Source organism: Embiotoca jacksoni, unplaced genomic scaffold (genome assembly GCF_022577435.1).
Source record: "Embiotoca jacksoni isolate LCO1_2020_lvr unplaced genomic scaffold, fEmbJac1.0.p SCAF_16, whole genome shotgun sequence".
NCBI classification, from domain to species: domain Eukaryota; kingdom Metazoa; phylum Chordata; class Actinopteri; family Embiotocidae; genus Embiotoca; species Embiotoca jacksoni.
Window position 1 is genome coordinate 13,530,400 of NW_027185296.1, and position 24,612 is coordinate 13,555,011.

Genomic DNA, 24,612 nt, shown 5'->3' on the forward strand with positions numbered 1-24,612 from the left:
TAGCTAAGCTCCAATTATATTCCATCACAGCACACCATGGCTGGTGACCATGGCAACATATCTTCACCAGCAACGAACGTTTTCATGATTAGTGAAGCAACATCATCTTTAGAGTTTTTAATCTATTCATCGTAAATAAATTATGCTTTTAATATTTGTTCTGTTAACTTTATATTGCTTAAAATGTTCTAAATGTTTTGCTACATACTTTATTTGGTTAAATAATGGCATGGAATAACAGCTAGAGCAGGTGGACTGCAGCAACCAGAGACATATAGTACTGAGAGGAATACTCAGTACTATATCACAGGTATGGCTTCGGTAGCAGACTGACTGCTGTCCAACTTACTCCAAGTCATTTCTTATTTATAAACCTTTTTTTCCATTCTTGCTTGCTGGAGTTATTCAGTTCACCACAGTGAACACATCAACATTTATTTTTTTAACTTATCTTGATGATACAGAAAAGAGTTGAGTTAATATGTAAATTACATTGCTGTGCAATATGTTTATAATACACTAAGGGGTCATACTATACAGAAATGAATGGTTACCAATGTATTCCTGAAATATATATTTTTAAATGTATCCCAAAGCACACAGCCTGCATTCAAAACTGCTCGGCAAAAATATGAGATATCTGTAATATCTGTAGTTAAGGACCTAAAACGTGGGGTTGTATTATCCTTTGATTACAGCATCTCCTTGAAGCTGTGATGTCACTACGACAGTGTTAACATGCGGATGCTTAAGATGCACTTTCATCATGTTCACCATCTTCATTCAGCATTTTAACATTTGCTGACATGCAATTAGCAGTGCAGCTGAGGATGAACATGATCATAAACTGGACAAATGAACATTTGCTAAAGTCAGAAGATCACCAGAGCTGGCAGGCTTCAACTACTGTACTTTGGATCATGAATAAATCTGCTGGATTTCAGCACCATTTCTGATATTTTGCAGATGTAGGACAGTGCAGACTCCCTGTGTTCTCTTGTCCTAACTGACCTCTGTGCTCTTGGTTTCACCTCGTCTTTCCTCCACAGGTTCCAGTGTCCTCAGTTGCCCGAACCCTCCAAGTTAGTTTTCAACACACTAACTAATATTTTCTCTCATTCCTGCCTCATCACCTTTTTTTGTTTTGCATAGCAGCCATTTGAAATGGAGCCGACCTGTTTAATGCATCACCTCTTTTTCTCATGTTCTGTCTGTCAGCCACACGAACCGAATGGCTATCATGAAAACTAAAAAGCTGAAATGTAATACAGTGGTGAGACATCTGTAAAATATAGTATAGGTATACAGTGTAAGATACTGTATTCTCACACCCCAACCACCTGTGTAACCCCCCTCCCCCCCACCACCACCACCCCCACCCCATTCACACACCGTATTGCTTTGTGGAATTTCTTTAACCAGTTAGCATGCTCGTTAATGCTCATCACCAGTTTGGTTATAGCATGCTGTTGGAGAGCTGAACGGCCACACGTCATCCCTCTGCTCACCATGCAGCACCGTCAGCCCATATCACGATGACCAATTAAGCCTTCAACATGCATCTGCACTCTGGTTACATTGTCCAGTCCGTGTGTGTGTGTGTGTGTGTGTGTGTGTGTGTGTGTGTGTGTGTGTGTGTGTGTGTGTGTGTGTGTGTGTGTGTGTGTGTGTGTGTGTGTGTGTGATGTACTTACCACTCCACCTGTCTCTGCAGGGATGAGGGAGCATCCTCCCGTTGCTATGGGTGACCTGGCAGACCACATAGGGAGGCTGAGAGCCAACGACAGTCTGCACTTCTCTCAGGAGTATGAGGTAAACCTTCCTGCTCTCACACGGCTTCCAAGAAAAATCAATATACACTTTTTTCCACTTTCAAAGTCTTTAGTGTGACAATGTTGAGCTAGTTTTCTGAAAACAAAACCAAACAGAAGTAAAAGGAAAGGAGGTGTTTAAAAATCTTAAAATTGATCAAGTCTGGTCTGAAATACAACATTAAAGTTGGCTTATGTCAGATCCACTTTTTTATAGCTCACGTAATCATGTTTTTTGTTTTATAGTTATCTACATAATTCAAAAGTTGAGAACGTTTTTTTTGTGTCCTGTAAAAAGCAAATTGATCAATAGGCAAAATGATTGACCTTTCTGGCTGGACAGTTTTATATATATATATATATATATATAAAAAAATGAGTACAGTCGGTGGGTCAAGAGACTTAAGGGACTTAAGATAACAGGAGTTATGTCACATTATACCAGTGTTGATGATAAGATGCGGGCATTTGTGTAAGACCTATCAGCTGTTTACACAATATTTAAATGTTTTCTAGGTAAGACCAGGTATCATAATTAATCCATAATCTCCCTGATTAATTATCAGGGATCGTTAAAATTATATATACACAGCACCTTCCCACCTCGTGCACTTCACAATGACTTCCACTGAGTCACAGCCTATTTTGTATATCTTTGTCTCTATTATAATATTCCAAAAATGCATGTTTTATTAAAACAACAATGATTTCAACCCCTCTCTTAGACCGATTTATTTTGATTGCTATATTCTCAAAGCATTACGAGGGAAGAAGGCATGCTGGGAAATGTCATGTGTGAGTGGGGTTTCCCAGGCTTGTTGCTAGCAGACTGGGAATGGGGCTTCCTGATGGTATGAACCCAGTCAGAGTCGAGGCGCTGGGCCACTGAGGATAACCTCCTTGTTATTTTCAGGAGGACACTTTGATAGCGAGTTGAGTTGTGTCTCTCGGGAAACTCTGAGAGTTCAGGGAGAAGGAGGCTAAAAACAGTGCTTGTCATTGTCTGGGGTTTGTTTCTTGCAGATGGCTGAGAAACTGGCCTTAAGCCCATTGAAAAACTAGCCTCTACTTCAGCAGGCTCCATTTCAGCTTCTGCTTTTCCCCCTCAGATGATCACACTCACGTAGAGCGCTGGATTACTATTGCAGAGTTAAAGTTCAGCATTGGTGGAAAAGAAAAAGGATGCTGCTAAGTATGCATGTATTCTCTGCCTCCTTTCTAAGAATAATATCCCACAGCTTCTACCTACTGTAAAAGCAAGTGAGAGATTATTGCTTGTTGATGTCCTACAAAGGAAGGTTATTTGCATTTAAAGTGGTGCATTTCCAAGTGGATAAACCAGGACAGATGGGTGCACTGTTTATGCACAGGAGAAGGAGGGGAGGCATATGAATTATGAAACCCAAGTAAATCAACTTTTTTTTTCTTTTCCAGAATGGTGAAATACTTTATGGAGACCAGTTTGTTATGTTTGCTCAACAAGACAATATTTAGTTTCGATAAATATGTTTTGGTGGGAAGACAGCTCGCTTCACACCTGATTTGTTGCTCAAAGTATGTTTACATATGAATGAAGCAAATGCAATGTTTTGAATCTGGATTGGATAAAAGGTCAAAAGTCAATTTTATTGTCAATTGTGCCATCTGTCATCCACATCCACACACACATACAGCATACAGTTTACACAATATATGACAGCACACCAGCAGCTCTGTGAAGCTGGTCAATCACCAACAATCTTGCATACTTTTTGATAGGCAGCTGTCCTCCAGATACCATCGTGTAGATATGAAGCATCACTTACGCATGTTCAAGTTTGCTTGAGGTATCCATTGCATCCCATTTACCCAAAAGGTTAGGACAAGTCCCTTGTGTAGTAGCTAGCTGGCACTGATGTGTGAATGAGTGAGTTTGAAAAAGACAGGAATACCGTAAAATGCTTTTTACAAACTGTGACCCAAGTATAAGGTTCTAAAAGTCCAAGCTCCCTCTCTCCAAACAGCCGTCTCTACCCGACCACGTCTTAGACTGGATGCGTCAGATATCGTTCTACTTTTTTAAATGCGTGAATCAAACAATTGGTTTGCCCTCGTCTCTATTAGTACTGTAGAATGAAAGCCACCGTCTGTGTTGCTGATGTGTAAGAGGCTTTATAGGCTTTTTTTTTTTGCATTTATTGAATGATAAACCAAACTATTGGACAAAATACAACTTTGACCAGATTGTAGATAATTCAAAGGCAATCCATTTTACAATGGAGTTATTTTAAATGGTGGACCGACTCATTACCATACCAAGAGTCATAGCATGGCTGTGGCTAAAAAACCCATCAGTGAATGTTTACAAGTGAAGGAAAAACGATCACCATATTGTCTGTTTTTTACAGTTATTGTAGGTGGACAGATTGGCATATCAAACAATATAGCTTGAAATGGTATAATAACTGTCAGGCTTTGTTTCCTGTGCATGCGCCCACATTTACATTGAAACATACTCTCCTACTTTGGATTGCTATACTTAGCATACAGCTGCTTTCCAACCAGGTCTGTAGCCTGTGTTTTAATTCAGTAACCCAAACTCAATTGAGCTATAAATACTTTATTGCCTGTGCTTTACCAATGGGAAGAAAAATCGATCTATTCATTTTACATATAATGCTCATTGTCCCAAAACTTTACAGCGCCAAAGATCGTCCAGGGCTTTTTTAATATTATTGAGCTAGAAGCTGGGAGAGGGATGATGCATTTTTGTGTGTGCAAATGTCTTGGTCTGGCTTCATTAAACCACAGTATGCAGTATGCAGTATGCACCTCTGAACCTCCCTCTCTTCCCCTCCGTTATGTGTCAGTCCATTGATCCAGGACAGCAGTTCACCTGGGAGCAGTCCAACCTGGAGGTCAACAAGCCAAAGAACCGCTATGCAAATGTTATTGCCTACGACCATTCCAGGGTCATCCTCACACCTGTGGACGGTGAGAAACACATATCTTTGAGCATATCTCAATTAGTGGACGGGGCCTTCGCTGACCTCCCTTCATTACAGCGAGAACTAGGCCTTCATGTAAGACAGACTACTAACTGTAGGCCCAACTGTAAAAAAAAAAAAAAAAAGGTTTCTCTATTTTCTGATTGGCTCCCACTATATAGTTCCAGATCACAGGATCAGTCATCTCAGGCCACTTCACATCGTAAGGCTGAGACCTTACAAGCATATAGAGAGAAAAAGTGAGAAGCAGACTCTGAGCGGAGTAGCTGTTTGAGGTGAGGGGAGAGTGGAGAGAGAAAAGAACAGCATAGAGAACCAACACAGTAAACGCTGGGCAGGTTGGTGGGACCAGTAACTGTGGATCAGAAACATGTAGCTCAGGAGCTGGAGGTACATGAGGGATGGACGCTTTTCCAATTTTCCAAGTTTTCCAATTATGACAAAGCGCCGCGACTCAATGATGACATGCGGCTGAACATACCATCACTGGTCAGATTAGCCAGGGATGCCAAGAAAACTATGAAGTCAATCTTATTATTTATATTTTTCGACTTTAATGGCGCCTGCTCTGGCCCTGGGAACATATTTCACTACGGTCATTAAAGTGGCGAACTTCATGTTTCTTAAAATGGTTTATGACGATCACTGAGAGGGGAAAATCAATGTGAAACATAAGCGGGATGGTGGTGAACGTCTGTTTAGGGCTATGCTTCCTCAGTACCATCACCCAACTGGCCCGGCTTCCCGGCTGGCTAACGAGGACTATCTTGGGTTGGCTCTGACTACTGGGACCTGATTAGCTACTGCAGCTAATGGGTTGTTTTTCATGATGTGGTGCCACAATTAAAAATCAGTAAGCCTTGCCTCCAGTGAAACGATTACATTTAATACAAATCTCACTAAAGGATGCTAAGGATAGAGTAAACTTCTGACAAACTGAGCAGGAGAAAGAAGGAGAAACAGGCAGATAGAGAGCAGCCATTGCTGACTGCTAAGCTAGTGGACCTGAAATAGCACATTAAGTATGAAGTTAGAAAGAGATTTTGCAACACAGGTGTTTGAATAGATCTGAAATTGGCCACTGTCCACAGACATCTAGTGTTGTAGAGATAAGAAATATGATCTAACAGCTAATGTAACTGCAAAACGCAGTGTTTGCAACAGAAAGGGACACAAACACGCTTAAAGCGACATCAAAAGCTATCAGTCCGGTCCTCGTCTGTTACTCACTAACTTTGTCTAACTTGTGCTTTGCTGCAGGAGTTTCAGGTAGCGACTACATAAATGCCAACTACATTGATGGCTACAGGAAACAGAATGCTTACATCGCCACACAAGGGCCGCTGCCGGAAACACTGAGTGACTTCTGGAGGATGGTGTGGGAGCAGAGGACCTGCACCATCGTCATGATGACCCGCCTCGAGGAGAAGTCACGGGTGAGCCTGATTGTTCCTGGCACAAAGCAGCAGGACACAATGCACCGGTCACAAAAGGGTTAGGGCCGATGCCGCAAAGGTGACGAAGAAGTGGATCCCAATGGGTAGCGCCTGGTGTCACATATGTTCCAGGAAGAACAGGGCATCATGTTGTAGCAAGGGTTGGTTCTCGTCTGAAGTGTCCATTGGCTAAGTGCTAGGGTTTAGTCCAAAGCTTCTCTCAATATGCTCTCTTCTCTGTGCTTGTATTCTTGTGGACTTATAAAATGTCACACATCAGTCACAGCCCAGATAATGTTCCCATTCAAAGTCCAACTTGAGCCAAGATATGGCTGCGGTTTGTGTTGTGAGATCTACTGCTCGCATCCAAACTGAGCCACCTGCACCACACATCCCTTTTGAGTTGTCCAAACAAGACCAGCATGCCTGGTTGTAAGCTACATTAAAGCACCCTAAATGACAAACACACAGAGAGGACTGGTACAGAGACTTACAGTACACGGTCAGTAAAAACCTGGATTTTTTTTTTTTGGACAGTAAGCTGGTCCATTAAAGCGGCAGCACACTGATTTGTCCCATTTTCCTCGTTGTCCAGTACACCACGGACGATGAGCCGCTGCATTTATTAGCGTTTGCAACATAGCCTCTGTTAGCAGGAAAAGCTGTTTGCTTAATAACCTCAAAGAAACATTCAGAGTTTAGCATCTCATGTTATTTCTTTACTTGCCAGCAGCTGACTCTCGTTCTGGAAAGCAACATCTTGCCTCACTTCTATTTTGTCAAAACTTCCAGTTATGGTTGCGTTTACTGTCCTCTTCATTATAAGAAGAGGCTGGAATATGCTACTTCCTCTTCCTCTCATGTTGGACGGAGGGCTGAAGAAGCCACAATCAACCATGATGTCACCCACTGGTTTGGAAACTGTTGTTTGGAAACCTCGAGTTCCACATTTCAGCCATTATTTTAGTTTTTTGGAGCCAGAAGTGACCTTATGGCTGCTCCGACCTACATGTACAAAATGCGGTTGACATGTGCATCACACCTAGATCTACAAAAAAGTCTCTCTTTTGAAGTTGAATGGGAGTCTATGCAGTCAGAGTTTTTTTTATCCAACAGTGGCTGTTGATGGTATTGCACTTAACGTCACTTCTGCATTGGCTTCCCTTCTCAGACCCGGAGCTATGTCCACTTTTATATACAATCGATGGGGTTGAATGGACATCACAATGACTCTCTACTGCCTCTAGAGGTGCAGGGGGGGTATTAAGAGACTCCACAGTGTAATGCAATACATAAACGTCTTTAACATAACATAAACATGCTGTTTCTTCACATGTACAATACAAAATGTAATTTATGGAATATATTTCCTCTTAATGTCAAGTTAGATCAAGTCACTTATATATCATATATTGTTTTTAGTTATCAGTGGTAGCAAAGGAGAAGTTCTAAGACCTAATTGATGAAATGGTGGCTGCTTTGTGAAAAATTTCAGCTATAACTGATACTTTTTTAACAATGTTTGAAGTGAAAATGCAAACACAATGTTACAGTGATAACAGGCTTGCTTTTTGTGATTAAGGTACAAAGAATCACCTGAATGTGTGACTGTGACTCAAAGGTCCTATTACATTAACAACGTGGTAATTGATCCAAATGTTTACATTACATTTAATTTATCTGACTCTTTTATCCAAAGACTTACAATAAGTTCATTTTAACCATGAGGGTACAAAACCAGAACAACAGGAATCAAGAAAATACAATTTTCTTCCAGAAAGCCAAACTACAAAGTTCTATCAGTAAGTTCCATTTTAAGCTACTAAAGTTCTACTGTTCAAGGTAAAGGAGGAAGAGGTGTGTTTTTAGTCTGTGGTGGAAGATGTTCAGAGTTTCTGCTGTCCTGATGTCGGTGGGGAGCTCATTCTACCATTTAGGAGCCAGGACAGCAAACAGTTGTGATTTTGTAGAGTGTTTAACTCAGTGAGGAGCAACAAGCTGATTAGCCTTAACTAAGTAGAGTGGAGTTTGACCTTAACCCTGATCTCTCCCTAAACTTAGCCAAGCTGTTTATGTGTCTGAACTTCACCAAACACTCACCAGGATGTTTTCTCACAGGCAGGGATTTGTAACAAATTTGGGACACTGGCAAAAGATGTCCTGCTGATTAGCCAACACATCTAGTTGTTTTAAAGGGCAACAACTTATTTTGTTCTTGAATTTGGAAAACTGTTTGGTGTTGTTTCCTTGTTTGTAAAATCAAAGTCAACTTTTTAAGAGTCAACTGTTCAAGTTTGGACTCAAGGAAAACACAAGGAATACTCTGCTGCGGTTCCTAAATATCCAACACAATCTGTGGATGTGATCCGAAGTGGTCAGTATCTTCTCCAGAGGAGCTCCGTGTCAGATGGATGTATGGAGGACCAACCGGAGGAAGGGTAGCGTGCCAGAAAATGTTCTCTCTCTTTTTTCCCCCTTCTGTCCCCATGTCGTCAACACTTTGAATGAATAAATACCACTTGTGATATTGTTATTGTGTGTCTGTGTGCAGGTAAAGTGTGATCAGTACTGGCCGAGTCGAGGCACCGAAACATATGGGATGATTCAGGTGACCATGTTGGACAATGCCGAGTTGGCTACGTACAGCGTTCGAACATTCGCCCTCTACAAGGTGACGCCTTCATGTGTGTCGTATGTGTTGTATTGTGTGTGTGAAGTGTGATTGTTTGGCAGCAAAGCAGCTCATAACTCGCAGGTTAAGAAGAATTTGGCGGTTCTGAAACAGCTGGAAAAGGAGGCTATGTTTTTCATGCAGTTTGTTTGTCAGCAATATTACAGAGAAACTGCAGACCCGATTTTCATAACACTTGGTGTCGGGATGTAGCATAGGCCGAGGAAGAACCGCCTTCATTTTGGAGCCACAATAATAATAAAACATAGACCATTGGAGAAACATCATGACCCCGTATCTATAACTAAATACAGCAGCAGTCATGTCAGGGTTTACAGGGTTAGAAGTTCAGCCCTGGACTTCTCTAGATTGGAGCGCCTGTATCATGCTCCCATGCTCACCCAACATGACAGGCACCCTGAGGGGGCTGGTGGGAAAGAGACAGACAAACTGTCAAAACTAGAGAGTTTTTTGATGGTCCACCGGCCCACTGATGAGGCCCACAGGGATTTACCTGATGGCCAGTACACTGCAGTGGAGCACTTAGGGACAGTTCATGGAGAGGAAACAGGTCCAGTACGATTGTAACATGTTAAAAAAGAGTGAACTATTGGCCTTGGTGTAGATCTGCGCTCTTAAAGTGCACCTCTGGTCACATATACGTGACGACACAGCGGATTCACAGTGAGAGGTTGGAAGCATCAGGTTCAACAGCCTGAGAGAACACAAAACATTCTTCCTCTTTGCTGTCATGATATTTTGATCTCTCGTACACTCATCTGGTTTCCGATATCATACCAGCATGGGACACGTTCACATATTTCACGTCTAAAATTGAATGTTGTGTTATGGTGCTTGAATGGAGAAAATGTGAAAACTGTGTTTTGTTTAATATTATTAATAGAAGTTACTGAAAATGTCATGAATAATAGTGTATGTCACTCTATTACATTATTTTCATAGATTCAAATTGTCCTCATACATCAAGAACATTTGGGAAGCTTCTTATGGTTTTGAGTGCTGCTCTGAATGCATTCGTAATGTAAAGGAAGTAGAAGTTTCACCTGCAGCCACAAGGTGCTCGGAGAAAGAAAAGGTCTCCAAAGGTCGGAACTCCAGCGACAACAGCAGCATGTGGAACAACTTTCATGTTGGACTGACATGTTTCGGCTCGTGGCCTTCATCACGTGAAACACGTGTGATTAAAACAAAGTAACAAAATCCAAAAAGTAAAATAATTGATGAATACAAACACACACATGTAACAGCCAATGGTCCAGTGTTATATAAATACTTCAAAACATATACAGTGTACAGAAAACACATACGATGGACTTTTTTTTTTAACTTGTTTAGGATAACTTTGTCCTTAAATGGAGTATTTTACTTCTGTTTTAAAGTGTATATAGAAGTGTGTGATGGGCCCGCCCATACCAACTTGAGTGACACCCCACCGGTAGACCTCTCCAGTCTATGGCCCAGTTATGGTGTCAACCATGTCCCTCAATGAATCCAACCCACCTCAGGTGCCCTATTGGCTGTTATGTGTGTAAGTTTCTACAGTGGATTGGTTGTCCATCATTTTGTTTACCTTTTGGATTTTTTTTAAATGTGTCTTAAACCCCCCCCCCCCCCCCCCCCCTGTCTGAGTGTTTGGTGCATGGCGTCTCTTGTTGACCCTGATGAAGGCCACAAGCCAAAACGCGTTGGTCTAACAATAAAGTTGTTCCACATGCTGCAAATGTTGCTGGATTTCTGACCTTTGCATTGGAAGTGTACAAATGTTAAGTCTTTAAATGGACCGGTCAGATGATTGATGGCTACATAATCGTGTCATGGAGTTTACAGTGTGCTTACAGTCATTTTCACGGATTTCTGTACCTGCGCTCTAACAGAATGGCTCACCTGAGAAGAGAGAGGTTCGACAGTTCCAGTTTATGGTCTGGCCTGACCATGGAGTGCCTGAGTATCCCACCCCGATCCTGGCCTTTCTACGCAGAGTCACAACCTGTAACCCCCCAGATGCTGGACCCATGGTGGTTCACTGCAGGTAAACCGTCTAATGCATGAGAACCCCTCAGTGTGTCTGAAAGAAAGGGTTTGTGAGATGATCTGATGTCGTCTGAAAATTCCTCCCAATGACATCCAACACTCGTTGTATCTCTCTCAAACAGGCAGAGCAACAATTAGCCGTCTTTTACACAGCGGCTGGTCAGGAGAGTGGAAGTAGACCAATTTGAACATTTTCAGGCTCTTCACACAGAATCACAGGCACCTAGAATCCATTAGCATCCATTTAAAAACATATTATTGTGAGGCTTGAATACTATAGGCTTTTGTTCTCCAAACATAACACTTTTTCTTTTAAACCAGAAACTTAAATTGTTTTTCTCATCCGTCCACAAAATAATTTTCAGACAGTCTTCTGGCTCGTCCGCATGATTTTAGACAAACTACAGATGGGCAGCAATGATCTTTTTAGAGGACAGCGACCTTGTAATCGTGTCATGCACATCTTTTGTTGTTCGGTGTTCTCGTAATAGTGGACTCAAGAACATTAAAATTAGCCAATTAGCTGCTTCGAAGCTACCCTGGGTTCAACTGGAGGACTGTTACGTTCCTGGAGGGATCTTTGTTGGTTAACCTCTGCCGGGGAGGGTAACAATGGTCTTGAATTTGTTCCAACTGTACATAATCGAGCTGACTGTGGACACCGCAGAGATGGTTTTGTTACCTGTTTCAGGCTGGTGAGCACCAACAACCCTCAAATACATTTTGTATGTTCGTGCAATGACAAACTGCCACAAGCATGTGCTGGGAACATCAGACTTTGACAGCTCTTTAAATATATCAGGGTTCACACCCACACACTCATTATTATCCCATAGAAAGCACCTGACTTTAATGTCACCTTCAAATTCATTGCTAATCCCAGAGGTTTACATCCTTCTTTTCAACCACAGATATGTAATATTGGACCCTTTCCTGAATAAATAGATGACCAAGTATAACATGTTCATCTAATTTGTTTAAGTGGGCTCTCTTTATCTATGTTTAGGACTTGTGTTGAAATCCTGTGATGTTTTAGGTGATATTTATGTAGAAATATAGAAGAATCCAAAGGATTCACAAACTCTCAAGCAGTGTTTGTGGAAGTATTAAGTGCAGACAGTGAAATTAGATTTCTACAGTCTGACAGCAGCAGGTGCCTTCACAGCGCTACCTAACAGGATGAGTTGGTATGTTGTCATGACAAGAAACTGCTGTGTGGTGTTGTGTGTTTGTGATCCGTCAGCGCCGGTGTGGGCCGGACGGGCTGCTTCATCGTGATCGCAGCCATGCTGGAGAGGATCAAACACGAGAAGTCAGTGGACATATACGGTCATGTGACATGTATGCGATCTGAGAGGAACTACATGGTGCAGACGGAGGATCAGTACATCTTCATCCATGAGGCGCTGCTGGAAGCTGCAACATGCGGCAACACGGAAGTCCCGGCCCGCAACCTGTACGCCCACATTCAGAAGCTCAGCCAGACCCCTGCTGGAGAGACCGGCACGGCCATGGAGCTGGAGTTCAAGGTGAGGTCAGCTGTAATGTGACCACGTGTACCCTCTCACTGTCCTTTAGGGTGGACCACCGGGGAGAGTTTTATAATAGTCTAACCCAGAGGCTCCCAGACTGTTTCTGTCATTACAAATTCCCGCTGACATGTAAAGAACGTCTCCGTCCAAGACTGAAAAAGGGCAGGTGGGTTTTCTTTGACGGGCTGTGAATTCATCCCTGGAGGGTCGGAGTGAAACCACAGAGCTCTGTTGGGACCTTCTAAGGCGTCTGAGGACAAACGTTAAGTTCAAATTACCTGAACCAATCGCATCGCGGTTCTCCACACGCCCGCTCACAGCACAATGAAAACACACAAGTTTCTCACAACAACACAGTCATCACTTCCCTCCACTCCCACACACCAGATTTGGCTCCCTGCTGCTTCTTTCGGTCACCAAAATATTTGTCACAAACTCTGATAAAGTTTCAGGTGCGTAAAACATCGTGGATGCACCCACAACATTGCTCACAAAAACGTGTGTAAGTCAGGAACTGATGACGATCAAGAGATCAAATCTTGACCTGCTACGTATCAGGGTTTTATCTTTCAGTCTCTAAACTTTTTGATCCATTCTCATAGCAAGCCATTTAAAATGTATGTTACATATACCAACTGGAGAGCTCAGTAGCATACAAATGTGAATATGGTTTAAATCAGATACTGGCTACTGGATTTGATCCTCTGTTAGGAAAGGAGACAGTCCGGGCCTACATTTATGTCTACTGGACAGAGTCTATAGTTGGTAAATTAATGTGTTGTAATTTACGGGTGTCGGGGCTTCTGTCTTTTTATTTTGTCTTTTAAATTACACATGAATTTACTAAAAGCACAGTTTTCTATTAGCATTCAAACCCAGGATGTATTAGCAGATCTGTGTGAAGCTGGAGACTGTGAACAGTCACAATACCCTCCATGCAAACAGAATGTGATCCGTATCAGGCGATCCATGCACACCCATCGAACACAGGAACCTCCTCCACAGTGAAAATGATCAGATCTGTGAAGTTTAATCTATGCTTTTATGATGTGGAGGAAACAAATACCTAAATGAGTCAAGAAATGTCAATTACACATTCAGTTGCATTGACAGAACACAGAGTGTGTTTTTTGTGCCTTTCTGTTGTGTGTTTACACTGAACGATGCTACCACACAGACAGTGAGACAAGGACGGTTTCTTTATCTTTTAGATGTGCATCTTGTACTTCCTTAATCATTTTTGCGAACCTGACTCTCAGGAGCCTCGCAGACATCACAACGCTCAACTGTAGTACTAATTACATCCGTGATGCTTCATTACAGAAATTAATTACATTAAAACCGTTCATCAATTGTCTGCAAGTACAGATTTAATTGCATCTACTGCAGACAAGAAGCCTTTAACTCCAGATATATAATTCTAACATTCCATTTTTAATTCAGTTAAATTTTATCTATGTAGTGCCAAATCACAACACAAATCATCTCGGGGCACTTTACATAGTTTGGTCAAAAGGTTACCGAATTTTAAAGAGAAACTCCACACATTTGAACAATTCCCACACGAGCAACGGTGGCGGGAACATTTCCTTTGAACAGACTCAGATGATGGAAGCCGTCTGCTTTGAGTGGAGCGAGAAGAATCCGTGTTTGTTATGTTGTTGAGCAAGAAAGCAACGAGAGAGGAAGGATTTTCACTTTCAGCCTGCGTAAGAGAGCTGAATTCCCTCTCGGAGGAGGGGCAGCAGCTTATCTACTGAGCTTGTGACGACGGGCCATGGTGGGGGGGGGGGGGGGGTCCACCACCAAACCGGCAGCAGACAGATAAGGTCCTGCTCAGTGAGGTGTGGCTTTACACGGGATGAGCTGCAGCATTCCTCCATCTCTGACTGCTCACTGCAGTGAGCGACATCACTCCTTTAAGCATCACTCTCTGTTGGGGGGGGGGGGGGGGGTCCCACAGGTAATTTATCCACTGCAACAAACAACTGCATTCCACCACTCACCATAAATGTATAATGTGAACGGATTGGGTCCTGGTGGTTCAGGCTGTGAACTACAACCTTATTTACAAACATGAAATACATCATAAAGTTCTGATAGAAGGATCATTAAAATGAGGAGCAGTGAGCAAAGATGTCTCCTTTGGTTAAATGCCGGGCTGTGTTCATGTGTTACTTGCATATTTTATATACGCGTTCATTTGCATTTAGAGGAGAAGCGACATCCGGTCAAAGTAGTCACTCGAGATGCATAATGATGCAAGTGTGGACTGTCGTACGTCGAGCTGGCTGCCATAAAAGAGAGGAGGACGACGTTTAAAACGCAAGCGTAATGTTCAAAATTTGTTAAACCGTTGGGATTATTTTAGTTTATGGAGGAGGATGAAACAACGTGTATGAAATGCATTCACTACACTACAGCATGCTGAGCAGTGACATCCCTTCGTGAGTGAAACATCCATAATTTGTCTTAATTACCTACGTTTTGGTGATGAAGAAATCAGTTAGAAATAAACAAATAATCTGTTGTTTAAATCACTTGTCTGCATGACAGCTTGTAGTTTTGTAGACTGTCCACATTCAGATTGAATAGGCTTTGTCCAGTGTTGTGGACCACTGTGTCTACTTAACGTTTGTTATCCCACTGTAGGAAAGACATCATGAGACATTGGCTCTGTTTTTAACTGTCAATCAGCAGTGGTGTTCAACCAATCCACGACTGATGCATGTTACGTGTCCCCGTGCTGCAACATTTGAACGGACTGTCAACCATTTTTTTTGTATTCAAGAGTTTTATTCTCCTCATGTGGATCTGTCTTCTTCAGCTCGGGTTGCCCACTAATCCAAAAGTTGGTGGTTCGATCACATGGGTGTGACCATTTACCATTTACACTGCAACATCAGGCATTTATTTGAATTCATTGATCAAAAATGATGATGTTAAAGTGCACCAATGATAATTGGTAGTTTGCTCCTTCAGCCTTTTAACAACCTTGTTCAAACACCTCCCTCCACCAGCACTAGTTGTATGAGCACTCTAAAAGATCATAGACGCACCGTAGCGCTGGAGGGTGTAGTGAAGTCACCTCTAAGATGAGGACCGGGGATGTGAGGAGCATCGCTGACACCCCCGTCCTTCCCTCTGACTGCAGAAACTGGCCAACTCTAAAGCACATACCTCAAGATTCATCAGTGCCAACCTGCCGTGCAACAAGTTCAAGAACCGCTTGGTGAATATTCTGCCTTTTGAGTCCAGCCGCGTCTGCCTGCAGCCGGTCCGAGGGGTGGAGGGGTCCGACTACATCAACGCCAGCTTCATCGACGGATACAGGTGAGTGCACAGAGATCATAGGAACAGAGGAAGCAGAGGGTAGTCTGAAAAATCTGTCTAAGGATATTACAAATACTGGAGGTTGGACCTTTTCTCCTTTTTACAAGTTGACATGGAGTAACAGCCTTTCATTGCCTTCCATCCTTTAGTTATGTCAGTTGGCAAAACAAATTGGTTGTATTGACAGGCCTGTTAATTCTGCCCCGTTTTCCCATTTAGTTTTAAATGTATAGTTGGTTGGATGTCGGTGACACACCAGAGGGATGAAGTGATCACGCCTGCACTCCTCTAGTGTCTGTGTCCTCGACACACTGTCACTCATGGGCTTCATGAGACAGCAGTCAGTTTTTACCTTTGTACACTTATTACTTACTTTATTATTATTACAATTTAATGAATGAAAACTACATCGCAGAACAATTTAGTATTTATCAAGCAGCAACCAACATTGATGTCATCCGTTGGTTTGTGAACGGCTATCATGAAGCCCAGAGTTCATATTTTGGCTATCGCCATCTTGCTTGTTTGGAGCCAGAGGTGACCAAATTTGGACGAGCTGCCTGTCAATCAAACAGACACGCCCCCAAAAACAGGTCTTCTTGAATCTTCTTTTCTAATGAATGAGGGATTATTTTCAGATGGACCTCCAGAAAACTAATAAGAAGGAGTGACTTTAGCTAACAACACCGAGATAACTGATGGACACATTTTATTCACTTTGGATTTGATGAGAGAAGTTGAATGGGAGTCTATGGAGCCGGAGGCTTTTTGGAGCCGACCTCTAGTGGCACTCGCTGGGATTGCAGTTTAAGGCACTTCCGTGCATGTGTGTGTGTGTATTAAGATCATGCACACAATGTGTTTTATCTCACAGACAAATATATAGTAAATTGTATTAAACCTGGAAGGTGTAATTGTCCTACAATGTTAGTGATCTTTTTTTTTTTTTTTTATGTCTTATGTTTGTTTGTCTGTTTGTGTCAGTGTGATAGCTAAATAAAGGTCATCTGTTTTATTTGCTAATGCAACTGTACATACTTGACATCAGCACTGATGTTGTCATCTGTCAGATAAACAGCTTAAACTGGTTTCTCAGACCCTTTATGTAAATCTAAAGACTAATTGAGAATACTTCCCAGTGCAGTAAGTGAGTGCAGTGAGTAAAGCAGAGGCAAATGAATCAGGATTTCCTCTTTTATTTCCAAGGTGGGTTTATCTGGGTTTTGGCTGCCAGGACCTAATGAAGTCCCCTGGGCTCCCCCTCCTGAGGGAGGATATGGTGGGAGGCAGGGTTAGCATGTAATTCCTTTCTAATTCCTGTACCAGTAATTAAAAGTGGAGTGAGCTACAAGGAGCTGCAGCACTCTCTGTGTTCAGGCTATAAATTGCACAGCATGGAATAGGACAGATTAAGGTGAGGCGGATAGACTGGAAACTTGACATAAAAGTGTTCGTAGCTTCCAGCTCTGAAAAATGAGGCAGATGCAGAAGATCCATCAACTGCAATACCAGCGAGTGCCACTAGAGGTCGGCTCCAAAAAGCCTCCGGCTCCATAGACTCCCATTCAACTTCTCTCATCAAATCCAAAGTGAATAAAATGTGTCCATCAGTTATCTCGGTGTTGTTAGCTAAAGTCACTCCTTCTTATTAGTTTTCTGGAGGTCCATCTGAAAATAATCCCTCATTCATTAGAAAAGAAGATTCAAGAAGACCTGTTTTTGGGGGCGTGTCTGTTTGATTGACAGGCCTGTGGTGCAGTTACTTTCTACTATCTGCAGGCGGGACTTAGTATCTTCAGATTTCCAATCAGATGCAGTCAGTTCCACCTCTCACCCCAATATGTGACCAATATTAATACAAATATGTATCATTAATCTGTCATCTTTTACAGCTTTTCTCTTTTTTGGTTTGACCCTTGTTTATATCAATGTTTATAGATTTCTATTATAATTAGTAAATAATCAGAACCATAATTTGAAGGTGACCAAGCTGAAAATTGATGCCTGAAATATTGTTAATAAACATTTGCACATGAGTGCACATGAACTGTAAAACCACTACTGCAGTAAATACAGCAGATATAAAGTAGAAGTAGACAAAGTACTATTTCAGCAGGTTGGAAATCCATTATCACGTCATCTATATCCACCTATTGAGCATTTTGATTCTAAGTATAAAAGATTTGTCTACTCTCTACTAGAAAGCTGTCATTTGATAATACAACATTAATTTTTCTCATTCTCCAGGGCCATATGTGATATCAGCCTTACGTGGCCCACAATATAAAGAATAGACTGATATACTGTTGGGAGAATAAAACCAGCCTTTTCTTCAAACACACAGCAGACTGATGGAGAAGCATTTGGGTAGAACTCGTCTGTGTGCTCATTAGACTGCAGTTTTAATATCTGACATGAAACAAAGTCAGGCTCACCTGCTGCTTGTTAACGTGCCTCAGTCCTTCAGCAGTGACAGAGGAGCTGCAGGTCCTGCTAAATACTGCAGCTCGTGTTGTTTATATATTGATTGATGCATTGTGAAGTTTTTAGATAATAGTTCCAGTGCTTGTAAAGCTGAGAGCAGCAAACATGCAGCCAAAAACAATAAAGCCTCCAACCGTCACTGGCACACAAACACGACACAGCCCTGATGTAGAGAACAGAAGCACACAAGACTTCTGAGGTGACCCAAAGCCCTTTGCTGCATGCTACAACGCTGCCCCCTAGTGGCTGAGTCCTGTAACTACTCTGATGAATCAGCCAGGCGGAGCAGCTGGGGAGGCATCTGTCCTTCTAACAGTGCTGTTAAAAACGGTCTGTGTTCAAGTAAAACCATTTAAATATCAGCGCACTCGTTAGCCAGCAGCTGACTCAGCAGATTCACTTTAAGTCGGTGTGTAAAACACCTGAACGGATCATTCAACAGTTGTAGGACATCACTGATGACTGTGGAAAGAGACGGTCCTCTGTGGAGTGAGACGGTCCTTTGTAGAGTGAGACAGTCCTCTGCAGAGTGAGACATTCTTCTGTGGAGTGAGACGGTCCTTTGTAGAGTGAGACAGTCCTCTGTTCACCTGGACTGCAGCTCTGAGGAGTAAACACAAACGTGTCTCTGTTCCATCTGCAGGCAGCAGAAAGCATACATGGCCACCCAGGGACCGTTAGCTGAGACCACAGAGGACTTCTGGAGGATGTTATGGGAGCACAACTCCACCATTGTAGTCATGCTCACCAAACTCCGAGAGATGGGACGGGTAACATCAACATCATTTTTATTGATTTCATGTCATTGAGTATTAACCACTATTACATCAGTCTGAATACAGTTTATGCCTTGAATCATATCAAAAGTAGGAAATCTTGTTTTTGCATTTTCTACTCTTTTGATAGCAAGCAGAGCTATTTAAATGTCAGAATAAAGATTATGCTGATTTCCTGAGGAAAAAAAGGCACAATATGTTAATTACTACAAATTATACATTGTCTATATTGGACATTAAGTATCAAATGTTTATGGAATTGCATTTAACAATGAAAGTAAGACAACAGTTTCTCCAGGTGAAACAAAATAATCCTGAAGAAAGTGAGACATATTGTAAGTATCCTACATACTAGTAGTTTTCAAAACTCGTTTTAGGTTATAGTTTGGTTTGGTTAACTTTAAATTATACTATTTCATATTTCATTGTTTTTCCTTCTTTCTGTCGGAGGTTTTTTTTTTCCTGTTAAAAGAGAGTTTTTCCTTCCTTCTGTTGGAGGTTTTTTTCCTGTTAAAAGACAGTTTTTCCTTCTTTCTGCTGGAGGTTTCTTCCTCTTCAAAGGGAGTTTTTCCTTCTTTCTGTTGGAGGTTTCTTTCTCTTCAAAGGGAGTTTTTCTTTCCCTCTGTCAGAGGTTTCTTCCTGATAAAAGGGAATTTTTCCTTCCTTCTGTTGGAGGTTTCTTCTTTTAAGAATTGAATTGCTTTTATAACTTACATTAATTTCATATTAACTTATCCACAAATTGTGGTAGAGATTCTGCCATATGAATGTTTTTGATCTCTTAACACAAAGGGTCCCGCCAGCCCTGTAATTTGACAAAAAGAACTTCCTCCTTGAAAGATAGCTGGAAGAAGGAAAAACTCCCCTCAATAAACAAACTCTGCTACCTGTCCCTTAACGGTGATTTCACGACATGAATCAGTTGCCTAAGTAGCCCACGTTGTGATGCATCGCCTCTCTCCGTTGTTTAGGAGAAGTGCCATCAGTACTGGCCTGCTGAGCGCTCTGCACGCTATCAGTACTTCGTTGTGGACCCCATGGCTGAGTACAACATGCCGCAGTACATCCTGAGAGAGTTCAAAGTCACAGACGCCCGGGTAGGTTCTCTCCAGTGGGAAACTGGGAGAGGGAGGATTTTGTACTGTGTGCTCCCCACACAGAGTTTGATGCTGTCAAAGAACAAAAGGTCAGAGGTCATGGCCGACACCATGTGAAATTGATTGTTTCTTCCTTCTCAATCTTCACTTGTGGAGACACGAGCGAGTATATGAGAGAAGCTATATCATAACTCACTGCAATCTTAGACCTACTGGACATATAAATAACATTGTACATATTTAAATACAGATTTTATATTTTCTGATTTATCATCCTGAATTTCTTCTCATGTGAAACTGAGGGTTTTGTGCACTGATTAGGAAAAAGTTGAACCTAAAATATTGATGTTAAACGATGTAAAACATTCACACTAATAATTATAATAACAAATCAAATTCAAGAATGTCAGTAAATGCAAACTAGAATTTAAGTAAGTAAGTAAAGTTTATTTAATTTCACAGGTATAAAATCACAAAGTGCTTCACATCAATAAAGCAGCATATGATGCTCTGAACAGTTAAAATCACAGCAAAAACAACAATCAAACGACGTCACAAGAACAAGAGCAACATTCTTAACACTAGTGGAGAAATAGGTCATTAAAAAGTCAAATAAAACGAAGAGTTATATAGACGTGCTAATCACGAGTCGATAGATCGCAGTGAGGCTTGTTGAGGGACAGCCAGTAATATTTAATCAGCTGACTGAAGTCCCTCCACTGTACCCAAGTGCTCCGTAGCAACTGTATTACTGTATTAAGTTTGAGCAGGTCCATGTGTGTCCCAGGGGATTTGCCGGGTCCCTGGACTATGACATGGGCCCAATCCCAATATATCCACCCTCACAGACTCACAGACTTTGAGGTCGAACCTGGTAAGTCTCCCACTGTCACATCATCGAGTCTGTGAAGGCTCTCTGGAGACATTTTGAGCCCTTTAAACAGCCTTTGCGCAAGTCTGCATTTCTGCCTTCTTAGCTCTCATGAACTTAAAACAGTCAAACACTGTTGGGACCGGGCCACGGAGTTATCATAGTTCCAGATTTGATGAACTGTTCTGGCATCTGCTGGACATTAAGATGTATGGCATTCAGTAGGCCAAATATCCTGCAGCTCACAAACCGCCCTGTGTTTTGGGTGTTTGCCAGAATTGATCGTGCTCTTCCTCCAATCTTCTACCAAGTGGGTAGTTTCTCTTTAACTCTGCTGATGAACATTCAAACCAAGAAAAAAACAGACCTCACCAAAAATATAAGCTTGGCAGAGGTAATGGAAGTGAGGTTCTGTAATCCTGCTTACAAACAGGCAAAAACTTCAACTGAAGTCACCACGGAGCTGTAAAATCTGACTGACAGCTGATCATCTGGGAAAGGTTGTTCCTTATTTCCACACTCCACACATTTCCAGTGTGAGTGATGAAGGCACGGGCGATACTGCACTGGTTGATGTACAGTTTTCTTTCCTGCTCTGCTACCATTCTTCATGCAGCTGTGACGTGTTTTGGGGCTTTGCTCTGCAACATGGGACACCAGTGGAAAAAACAGTCCTTAGTCTCATTTAGCCTACGCAACCTGCAGAAAAACAACAAAGAGGAGAAAGGAAAAGGGAAGTTTTGTTTCTGTTAGAAATTAATTGAAAAAATAAAATCCGGTTGAAAAGTCCCCTCGACCTTAAGCCCATATGTGCTGGTGTTGGATGGATGGAGCTAAGAAGAACTGGAACATTACAACTGGAGGAAAAAACTTCATACTTTATATACTTTTCGCTGGAGAGAATCTGGGTGGAGCTATATAACACATTTTTTTAACTACAGCACTTACGGTAAAAAGAATATAAGCTTAGAGTCAAACACGTTTTATGCTCTGTGAAATGCTGAGACCATTTGAAGGATCTAACTTCAGTACTCAGAACATTTTGATTTGAGACACTGATTTCTCTTAAGAAGAAACTCAGCTAATGTGATGGACAACATGCAGGAGAAAAGTAACAGTAGTAACAGTACAGGAAGGCTGTCGGGGAGCGAATCTCTCATCATATCTGTTTCCATTTTCCCGCTTCTTCATAAGGACGGTCAGTCACGGACCATCAGGCAGTTTCAGTTCACCGACTGGCCGGAGCAAGGAGTGCCGAAAACAGGGGAGGGATTCATCGACTTCATCGGCCAAGTCCATAAAACTAAAGAGCAGTTTGGACAGGACGGACCAATCACTGTGCACTGCAGGTAACTGCGTGTGTGTGTGTGTGTGTGTGTGTGTGTGTGTGTGTGTGTGTGTGTGTGTGTGTGTGTGTGTGTGTGTGTGTGTGTGTGTGTGTGTTGCTTGTTTACTGTGTTTACTGGTTAAAGGAACCTCTGGTTGTGACTAGTTAGAGATTTTCATGGAAGGGGGAGTAGCTCACAGTCCGGGTCCCTTTCACTGTACAAACGTTTCACATCCTCAGATTTGTTGGTAATCCAATTTTCTTTGGACTCAAGTTTTTTGATGGTCACAGAGCTGGATTTTAACCAAAGCAGATCACCATGGTAACGCTACTCCAGGGCAGAGACAGCTCGACTACTAACAAATCAGATCAGTAGAAATTCAGAGTCATAATTTTTACAGGATTAAACCGGGAGCTTTGGGTTTATCACTCTACAGCTGCACTCCAGTCCTCAAACATACACAAAGTATAACTTTTTGACCAGAAGAAGTGGTTGGATCACCGAGCACTGCTCATTAGCTGGTGACTACCGCCTGTACAGTGAGCCACGGTGGAGAGTCATGAATGATCAGAGACAGAGGTCCTCGGAGCTGGTCCAGAGTGTGGTGGCCTGAGAACTGGCATTAATTCACCTTTCACCATGACAGTGATGTGAAGCGTGCGTCAAGACGATGCTGGAGGGTCTTCACGACAAGCCTTTGTCCTTGAAAGCCCAAACTTGAACCCCAAAGAGCATCTGTTGGAGAAACCTGAAGACTGCAGCTCACAGATGCTTCCATCCACTCTGGAAAAGCTCATCAGGAAGAATGGCCTAAAAAAAATCCAGGTGTACAAAGCTTGAAGCTGTTTGAATGTTTTACAGCTTTATGCCCACTGTACCTGTCTGACAGAAAAAAAACCTCTGTACCGCATCTATATCCATGCTGGTAATAGCCATAGCCAGAAGTAAATTGGAGGCCCCCCTCTACAGACATGAAAATGTTAGTCAATCCCGTTCTCCTGGACTCAATATCGCAGGAACACCTTGAGAGGACTTCTTCAAACTTGGCAAAAAGCTTCTCTTGGTACGAAGGACGACCTGACCATGTTGGTGGTCAAAGGTGACTCTGACCTCAACTCAAGTCTTTCCAATTATTCTGAACGTAATATCTCAATGAACACCTTGAGGGAACTTCTTCAAACTTGGCATAAATATTCAGTTAGACTAAAGCATGAAGTGAGGAGGTCAGAAGTCAAGGTCAACATGATCTCACGTCCGTCCGATCCGCCCACTCCGTTCTCGTGAATGTGATATGTAAGGAACGCCTTGAGGGAATTTCTTCAAATTTGGCACCGACATTTACTTGGACTCAAAGATGAACTGATTAGGATTTGGTTGTCATGTTTGTGGCCATAACTCAATAATTCATACATGAATTACAACAACATTTCACACAAATTTCTAAGAGGATAAAATGATTCTTCTTCTTTTCTGTCCCGTTATTCAGCACCATAACTGAGGAGCAGAAGTGGAGATTATGACCATATTTGACATTTATAACAGATACTAAATTGGTGACATTACTGGATGTCCGTATTCTGTGATGTCAGGATTGAGGTTGTGTGTGAACCAGCTACATTTTTTGAATTTATAGCTTCTTTGCAGCAACATCTATTTGAGTTTTGACAGATATGCATGTAAAGTACTACTTAAGTGGTTAGTGGAGGTAAACAACTGCTGAGTTAGTTACTGCAGCTAAATATGTTCTATTTAATATTGTATTTTCTAACTTTTTCTGTAATTGCATTGCTAAAATTATGATAATTGGTCTGGTTTTAACGGGTATTCAAAATATAATGTACAAGTAAATGTTTGTATTTGAATATTTCCCAAATTACTTTGTTGCAAAAGAAAAACAAACATCTTATTATAAGATCCAGTCCAATAAATCAACACGACAAATTGCAGCCCCAAAACTGATCACAGTTGAATCAACATCTCTTTCACACAATGTTTCCTGAAGGTAGAACTTGATGCTACACTGTTGTTTTAGTTTATCTGACCATCTACACGGGTTTGTGTTTCATTTATATTCGGTTTGAACATCCATTTCTTCATTTTCATTCTCGTTCAAATGTCAGCAGATTGTAACAGTTCATTTTACCAGATCAGTTGGGTTAACTTGTGAAAACCCTTTGGAGATTTTCTGAAGTTCTGATTTTATCCTGACATGACTTCACAGAACAGAAGTAGCT

The 24,612-nt window shown here is 41.8% G+C and overlaps 1 protein-coding gene across 5 annotated transcripts in view; it reads left to right on the forward strand.

Moving 5' to 3' along the window:
* Positions 1–24,612, forward strand: part of ptprfa (protein tyrosine phosphatase receptor type Fa) — a 217,008-nt gene that overhangs the window by 186,678 nt on the left and 5,718 nt on the right. For 3 of the 5 annotated variants that reach the window (XM_069151002.1, XM_069151004.1, XM_069151007.1), the window contains 11 exons: positions 1,050–1,082; positions 1,715–1,812; positions 4,661–4,784; positions 6,059–6,234; positions 8,786–8,905; positions 10,801–10,955; positions 12,201–12,486; positions 15,644–15,822; positions 18,950–19,076; positions 20,054–20,179; positions 22,245–22,399. In XM_069151002.1, the coding sequence (XP_069007103.1) occupies positions 1,050–1,082; positions 1,715–1,812; positions 4,661–4,784; positions 6,059–6,234; positions 8,786–8,905; positions 10,801–10,955; positions 12,201–12,486; positions 15,644–15,822; positions 18,950–19,076; positions 20,054–20,179; positions 22,245–22,399 (1,579 nt within the window). The remainder of the gene's footprint in view (positions 1–1,049; positions 1,083–1,714; positions 1,813–4,660; positions 4,785–6,058; positions 6,235–8,785; positions 8,906–10,800; positions 10,956–12,200; positions 12,487–15,643; positions 15,823–18,949; positions 19,077–20,053; positions 20,180–22,244; positions 22,400–24,612) is intronic. The other 2 variants (XM_069151005.1, XM_069151006.1) reach the window with 1 other exon arrangement.